The sequence below is a fragment of the Patagioenas fasciata genome, chromosome 1 (assembly GCF_037038585.1).
Source record: "Patagioenas fasciata isolate bPatFas1 chromosome 1, bPatFas1.hap1, whole genome shotgun sequence".
NCBI lineage: Eukaryota > Metazoa > Chordata > Aves > Columbiformes > Columbidae > Patagioenas > Patagioenas fasciata.
Window position 1 is genome coordinate 110,588,293 of NC_092520.1, and position 8,138 is coordinate 110,596,430.

General features: G+C 40.2%; 1 protein-coding gene across 4 annotated transcripts in view; it reads right to left on the reverse strand.

Annotated features, from left to right (window-relative positions):
• Positions 1 to 8,135, reverse strand: part of MOSPD2 (motile sperm domain containing 2) — a 33,535-nt gene extending 25,400 nt beyond the window's left edge. The window contains exons 1-2 of one of the 4 annotated variants that reach the window (XM_071812828.1): positions 7,960 to 8,135; positions 7,698 to 7,761 (exon numbers count right to left, since the gene is read on the reverse strand). In XM_071812828.1, coding sequence (XP_071668929.1) covers positions 7,698 to 7,761; positions 7,960 to 7,968 — 73 coding nt within the window. In that variant the 5' untranslated portion in view covers positions 7,969 to 8,135. Of the gene's footprint in view, positions 1 to 7,697; positions 7,765 to 7,959 lie in introns of all 4 variants that reach the window. The other 3 variants (XM_071812823.1, XM_065859300.2, XM_065859292.2) reach the window with 3 other exon arrangements.
• Positions 8,136 to 8,138: the final 3 nt, after the last annotated feature.

Here is an 8,138-nt window from a genome sequence, read left to right on the forward strand (position 1 = left end):
TTCAAGAAGGACAGGGAACTGCTGGAGAGAGTCCAGCGTAGGGCAACAAAGATGATTAAGGGAGTGGAGCATCTCCCTTCTGAAGAAAGGCTGAGGGAGCCGGGTCTCTTTAGTTTGGAGAAGAGGAGACTGAGGGGTGATCTTATTAATGTTTATAAATATAGAAAGGGTGAGTGCCATGAGGATGGAGCCAGGTTCTTCTCAGTGGCAAACAATGATAGGACAAGGAGTAATGGGATCAAGCTGGAACACAAGAGGTTCCACTTAAATTTGAGAAAAAACTTCTTCTCAGTGAGGGTGACAGAGCACTGGAACAGGCTGCCCAGGGAGGTTGTGGAGTCTCCCTCCCTGGAGACATTCAAAACCCGCCTGGACATGTTCCTCACCTAGGCGTTCCTGCTCCAGCAGGGGGGATTGGACTAGATGATCTTTTGAGGTCCCTTCCAATCCCAAACATACTGTGATACACCTCTCTGGGCAACATGAGTCAGTCCTCTTCAAGCATAAAACCATTACCCCTCGTCCTGGTTTTAACAGGCCCTGATAAAAAGTCTGTTTCCATTTTTCTTAAAGGTTCTTTTCAAGTATGGTATGTCAGCTATTCAAGCCATACATAGCTACTCGTAGGCACAAGAAACCAGGACTTTGCAAGAGCAAAGATTAACAACAGCATTAAATATCTCTAGTCCCTTGCTCCAACTTGGTTTAATAATCTCTACCATGCACCAGCTTCCAGCTGAGAACAACCACAGTTAAGCAATCAGGCGAGTAGTTGTCCAAGATCAGTCCCTTGTATATCCTATTTGTATAAGGGATTTGAGTACTGTAAATTGAAGAGAAAAAAACAAACAAACAAAACCAAAAAACAAACAAACAGACAAAAACCCAACAGTAGGTAAACACTACTTTCTGAGGGTCTCTTTGCGCTTTTATTATCTGAGAGCAGAACTGTCAGAATGATACAAGATGCTCTATTCTGTCAAAAATAAAAACATTAACTTAACATTATGTGGAACACACCCCAGAACACACATTTATGGGCCACTAAGAAGCTTCTCCAAACTCTGATCTTAGATATTATTTTAAAAAAATGGAAATTTTACTTTACAAATATTTTGAAAAAATTAAAGTGAAAAAGGAACAGAGAAAACATTTTAACTAAACTTTCAACATAAAAATGAAAAGCCAGCTGGATTCAGATCAGATAGTTGAAAAAAAAAAATCCTCTCTTTAGTAACTAATTCTCAGCAACACATGCAATCTGAATTTACATAGATACTACAACAGGAATAAGAAAACAGATTCTGCCTTGCAGAATGCTGGTATTGAGCCCTCAGCACAGGAAAGACATGGACCTGTTGGAGAGAGTCCACAGGAGGCCATCAAGATGATCAGAGGGCTGGAACAGCTCTCCTGTGAGGACAGGCTGAGAGAGTTGGGGTTGTTCAGCCAGGAGAAGAGAAGGCTCCAGGCAGATCTCATTGTGGTCTTTCAGTACTTAAACGGGCCTATAAAAAAGATGGTGACAGACTTTTTAGCAGGGGCTGTTATGACAGGACAAGGGGTAATGGTTTTAAACGAAAGGAGGGGAGATTCAGGCCAGACATGAGGAAGAAATTTACAATAAGGGTGGTGAAACACTGGCCCAGGTTGCCCAGAGAGGTGGTAGATGCGCCATCCCCGGAATCCACTTCCCATAATTCTGTAGACATCTGGAAACTTGTTTTCTAACTGTCCTGTAAAATAACGTGAATGTTTCTAATTTTAAATCACTCATGGAACACTTGCCTGCAGTTACTGGATTATTAGAAATTTCTGGAGTCAAAACAGTATTAGTTGAAAGAAAAGAGATCTTTGGAGTTCTCAACACATAATTGAAACATATTCTGTACAAGTCAAAAGGAAACAGAAATTTAAGAGCACCCCAACAGAAATTCAGGTGAAACTATAAAGTGAAGTATTTTACCTCAGACAATCTCCAAGCTTAGTCACTTAGGATACCTGTAAACATACTTTGATGCTTTTCTCACTACAAAGTTATGTGCTTGTTTCTTCATACCTGCAGAACTGCTACAGAGATGCTGAGACACCCTCTATTTAGGGAGATGGACATCTCTATAAGTCCGTAACAGAATTTCATAAGGTGTTTGGAACACACCCTGCTTGCCCCAAAAGTAACACAAGAAACAGCATTCACAGATGCTTCTGTTCAAAAAGAGCTAGTGAAACCCACGTATTTAACTCCAGTGTCAAGACTTTTGTGAAACATTTCCTGGTTAAGACAACCGTCAAGCTTGGAAACCTGATTCCCTGCTAACTCAAGAGATTCAAACCTTAGTGCATCCCTGAATAGTTCTACAGCCAGTGGAAGAGGTAAAACTGGGATGATCCAAGACTTTTATGTTGAACTAGTTGAACTAGTCTAGAACCTAATCAAGACTCAGAGATCCAGAACAGCAAGAGAAACCATAACCTGCTTAGCAAATTTTACATTTGTCAGAGAATATTAAAATTAAATTCTAAGCTATAGATGAAGGAGTAACACTGACAACAGCAAGGAGAAGATGCCAAAATTATCAAGGGGTAATGGTTTCGAACTGAAGGAGGGGAGATTCAGGCTGGACATGAGGAAGGAATCTTTTACAATGAGGGTAGTGAAACACTGGCCCAGGTTACCCAGAGAGGTGGTAGATGCCCCATCCCTGGAGACATTCCAGGTCAGGCTGGACAGGGCTCTGAGCAACTTGACCTAATTGAATATGCCCCTGCTCATTGTAGGGGAGGTGGACTAGATGACCTTTGAAGGTCCCTTCCAACCCAAACTATTCTATGATTCTCTCTTAATTCCCTCAGCAAAAAGGCCTTCAGGAAAATTTGAACGAGCAAGAAGATTGACCAGGTCTCAGACAGAACTTTAAAAGTTTCAAAGTTCATAATTTTATTTAATCTTAGTTTAAAAATAGCTACTTAAAGTTACTTCCATTTCCTCATCAAACTTTTGCAGTCATGGGAGAAGACTAGGAGAAGACAGAAAAAGTTCTGTTTGAACTGCAGCTTCTTCCTATCACTTGCCTTCCTTTTTCTTGCTTCAGAATGTGGTCATAGAAAGAACAGAACTCCTCACTGACCTGTTAATAGTTGTCTTTATCAAGCTGAGAAACTTATGGTGAAACACTGACTTAATGACTGTCTTTCAAAATGTAGGACCCTGTATAACACAAGATAACAGCTCTGAACAGAACTCCAGAATCATGCAAAACTAAAGGAACACAAATTTCACTGCAGAACTCATAAAACTCTTTGATACACAAATTGTAAAGTCTCTTTGCATTTTTTGTCAGTGACATCCACATTACCAGGAGACCACTGCTGCACTGTTCTGTTTCCTTCTGGCATTCATGGTTTAGGAAAAATAATAGAAATTGGAGAACATTCAACAAAAATGTAGAAGACAGACAACAGGACTAGAAAACAGGCAGCACAGCTAACACTAAAAGAATACAGAGAAGTTGAGTATCTACAACCTGTAAGAATGACTCCTTCCTTCAGGAAGAGCTCTTATCTAGAAAAAGAGATGTTACAGAACAAGTCGTACACAAAACTAAGTAGGGATAGCAACTACATGCCTTTAAATAGGGAGAAAAACAAAACCAAAAAAACCCCCACAACATCAAAAATAAAAAAAAATAATCTGAAAACACAACTTAAAGTATATGCCAAGTATTCCATTACACAAAGCCTCTCAATTTAACTACTGCCTTAAGCTATTTCAGCCAAGAAGTCTCTGATCAGAAACAGTCAATTATTCCTCTGACCTTGTCTAGAAAGGGGAAACTCATTTTAACTGTCTGCTGATGCCTAGTATGTTAAGCTAAGGACTACAGCTGCTTAGGTATGTGCCTTCAATTGTTGGATGAGGAAATCTGCAAGACTGAAAACAATTTCAGAAGGTCAGTAGCCATACATGGACAAGGATGAAGAAAACAAAACCATTTCTGCCCAATAAGGAGTTATGTCGACAAAATCAAGCAGCAATAAACAAATGAAATATCCACCTTCAGAAGGTAAACTTTTTTCACAAAACTGAGCACTCTCAATGACAATAAAAACTATTTTCAATAGAAAGCTCAAGCATCAATATCACATAGGATAAAAAACTATGTTTTTATAGAAAGCTATCCATGTTTCCTGTCTGATGCTTCCACCATTTCTCAGCCTGAAAGCCAAGAATTGGGGGAAAAATAGATTTTTCAGAGCATAAACAGACATAAGCAGGTATTCAAAACATTAGCTTAAAACTTTTCTAAAATAGTCATATCACTATGTTTTTTTTGAGGATGCTCCATATACCTAAAATTGTATTTGCAACTGGTCAATATGATTAACAAAACACATTTTGCTACTGGCTTAAACTTCACCATGACTTTCTTCAATCTTTTAAACTAGAGTGTGAAACCTTTCTTGTAAAGTCTTTTTCTGAAAATTAAGTTTTGGGTAAAGGAGAAAGAAGGAGTGTGGAAATGGAGAGGGGCAGGGAATACAGGCAACAAGAAATGCTAAATATGTAAAAGAAAGTATGGAAAAGATTTGTTGAATGGAAAAACATCTACCAAGATATGATTATAAATAATTTCCACAGTAACTTAAAATGGAGAGTAATAGCCGAGAAAAAGCTAATTTTGGAAATCCTCTAAGGAATGAAAATGAACTGAGAAGAGAGACAAGACTGTTTTCTAGAAAGCATTGTTAGTACCAGTCAGTACTAGAAAATAGTCTTTTGTTTTCATTGTTCCTGTCACCACCCAAATCATTTACATCACCAACTCTCACAAAGAACCCAAACAGACAAAACAGAAATTAGGCCTCAAACTGCAAAGACAAGAAGCGCTGTCCTCCTACCACATTAGACACCATTCATTAGACTAGCGGACTACCAAGAACTTTTAAAAGGCATGGTTCCCATACTGAAATGCAAGGGTTTTAATTACTAGGCATATACATTCCTCATAAAAGCTTAAGTTATCTCTCAAATACATACAGAAAATTTACTGAAGAGAAACAAAACCACCACCACAAGACCTCAGTTGACATTAAACACTGCTTTGCAGATAAGATCTCACAGTGGCCCAGCTTTCCTTCCAGAACCTCTCAATGGCCACCTTTGCTCAACTTCAGCAAGAAAGTTCTCATGCAAACTTTGGGGAAATGAGTCAGTAAGGTTCTCTGACATGTTCCAAACTGTATCTGACTATTGAAACTATTATTTGATTTTTCATATAATTCAGAAAACAGATTTCTGGTCATTTCAATCACTTAACAAAACTCTTCCCATCATAACTTGAAAAAAATGTCAAGAATGTAGCACATTACTTGGTTGTAACTTCTATGTGAAATATTCCAACATCTATTAGTTGTCCCAGTTCATACTATTTTTTAATGAATCAGTTATAAATTAATATATTTGTGTATTTTCTACTTTAATCTAAAAAAATGTATCCTGCCAATACATAATTTTAACCAAAAATCAGAATTCCAAAGGCCCTTTAATTTTTCATTGCACAACAAAGCAAAAGTCACTGTAAGACCATCACAGCATTTGTGAGCATTAACAACTGCTATTGCTTTGGGGTGAAAGCATGTAACTGAGTTCCATAACATGTAAGAATCTCTTCATAACGCAAAACCAAGTTTCAAAAATAATCAGGATCACTGTTTTCCTCAGAGGGAAAATAAAACAGTGGCAGCTGCATCCCCCAGAAACAAAACTGCCTGAAAATTTTACTCAAATTTTACCACTTGCAGCTCATCTCTAAATGTGATCAGGTTAATTCTGTAGAGGCCCACAATCCTGTGGCCACACTAAGCTTTACAGAAATTATCAGTTTCTGAGTGTGTCTTCACAGTACCCTTAGTTTTGACAGCACACTAAAATTGCTGGATATGAAGCAATCATTTGTACTTTTACAACACAGAAAGTCACATATACCTCCATATCTCTTTTCAATTAAGAGAAACATAGAAGAATCCATTTTAGAACATATAAAGACTGAAGGACCACAATAAAACTAAAACCCTATGTTTTTCACACTTGAAGTGGGCATGACAACATTAATTTGCTTGTGGCATTCCTAAATTTGAGGGAGGGACTTAAAAATGTAAATGCAAAAAAAAAAAAATCCTAATCCTATTTTCCCAAAAGGGCTAAGAGCCCTAAACCATGACCCAAAAATGGGCTTAGTGAGCAAATGGGTTCAAAATACTGCAAATAGGATTACAGCTTACCTTGTAACAGTATTCAGTTATTTTAATGGCTGTAACAACCAGCAGGTTTCATTACAACTAGATAAACCTGTGCAATTCCAAGACCATAAGGAACAGTTCAAGGTAATAAACCCTTTAAGCAGAAACTGTCCCAAACCAATTCTAGGCTTTTTGAGGTAATTTTTTTATGACTGTGGGATAACAGAATAAAGAGCAAGGTGAATCGCCTATTACAGCAAAATATACAAAAAACATTAACAGGCAAAATAATTTATAATTTAAGATCCTCCACTCTACTGAGTCTGAGCTTTAAGACTGCCAAAGGCATTTTTATTCACACAGGAATATCAAAGCAATATAAGCTCTCTCTTTTTGAAGACACTATTCCAGTAATTCTGTGGTCTTGCCAGAAATACAGGTCATTTCTAACCAACGCAAATGTAACTTCCTGTATGCAAGTTAGCCAGGCAACCATATGAAACAAAGTTGTACCACCCTCAAGACCCTCCAGGTTTTCAAGAAGAGTGCTGTAGCAAATGACAAAGAAGTCATAGAAGTGTGCAGCCCTTAAATAGAAGCCATAACTAGGTAACCTCAGTAATTCTGAGTAATTCTGATCAGGAACATCAAAGCAATGCATGTGTTTTAAGGATTAAGATTTATATTAAAGGAGATGCATGCGTCTTCTACTACCGGACTCTTAGTGTATCTGCATTAAAAATTGGATAAAAGCATGTTTTTAATAGAAGGCCTTCAGATAGTCATAATAAAACGCCCTGCTTACTGCAATTATTAGCATACTCCAACTACTATATATTCTTCTACCATAAACAATGCAAATAAACCTTGAAATCAAAGCAAAGCCCTCTAGGCTTTCCCTGGTATTCCCTTCCCCCCTGGCATCTCCAGCACCACCTGATCTTCATTTAAAAGTTTAAAAGCACCTGTACTTAAGAACTGAGTTGGACTCGAAGCAATTAAGGACAACAAGAATTTAAATTGCAAGTTACTCTAGAGAAACAACTCTTTCTTTGACAAACTGGTTAAGGTCTGAATTATATATTTTTTTTTTTCCTTCTATGTTTTATGTCTGAAAAGCACCAAGCACAGCAGTGACCCACACACCACAGCTAACCAAACATCACCAGGAGCCAAAAGGACACAAACCTTTGTCCCAACACATTTCATTGCCCAAGAGAGGGACCCAGAAGAAAGCACCAAGAGCCAACACAGGAAAGCTCCTGCTTTGCACATCATCCCCACCCGGTAGCTCCAGCTATTTGAACGAAGAAAAGGCAAGAACATCCACTGGCATGGGAAAGCAGGGATACATGAAGCCCACGGGTGAAAAGCGACACCAGGCAAGCCCCAGAGACCACATCCACAGAGCCAGGCCCACTGCTCCCAGCCCATCCCGGGCCCCACCACCCGCTCACCTGGCAGGTACTCCGCCTCGAAACGCCGTCTCGTCTCGCTTATCAGCGCGGCCTTGTCCTGACGCTGCTGAGGGGAAACGAGAAACGGGAGAGGCGTGAAAGGAAGGGAAAAGCCGAGGCCCGACACAGCACCAGCCCCTCCACTATACGGTGGGCCCCACCACCCGACCCCCAAGCCGCTGCCGGGAGGCGTTTGGGGAGAGGGTACCCAGCGAGCGAACAGGCAGCCGGGAGGAAGGAGGACAGGAGAGCAGGGACTCACGTCAGCCATGGTCCGGCGGAACCGCCCGCAACAGCCGCACAAGGGGAGAGAGAAGCCGGGATGGAGCCGTCCCGTGACCCCGGCAGGGGGCGGGGCGCAAGGCGAGGAGGCAGGGCCTGCCGGTGGCCCGCCGGCTCCAGTGAGAGCAAAGGCGCCCGCGCCACCAACCGCCCAGAAGC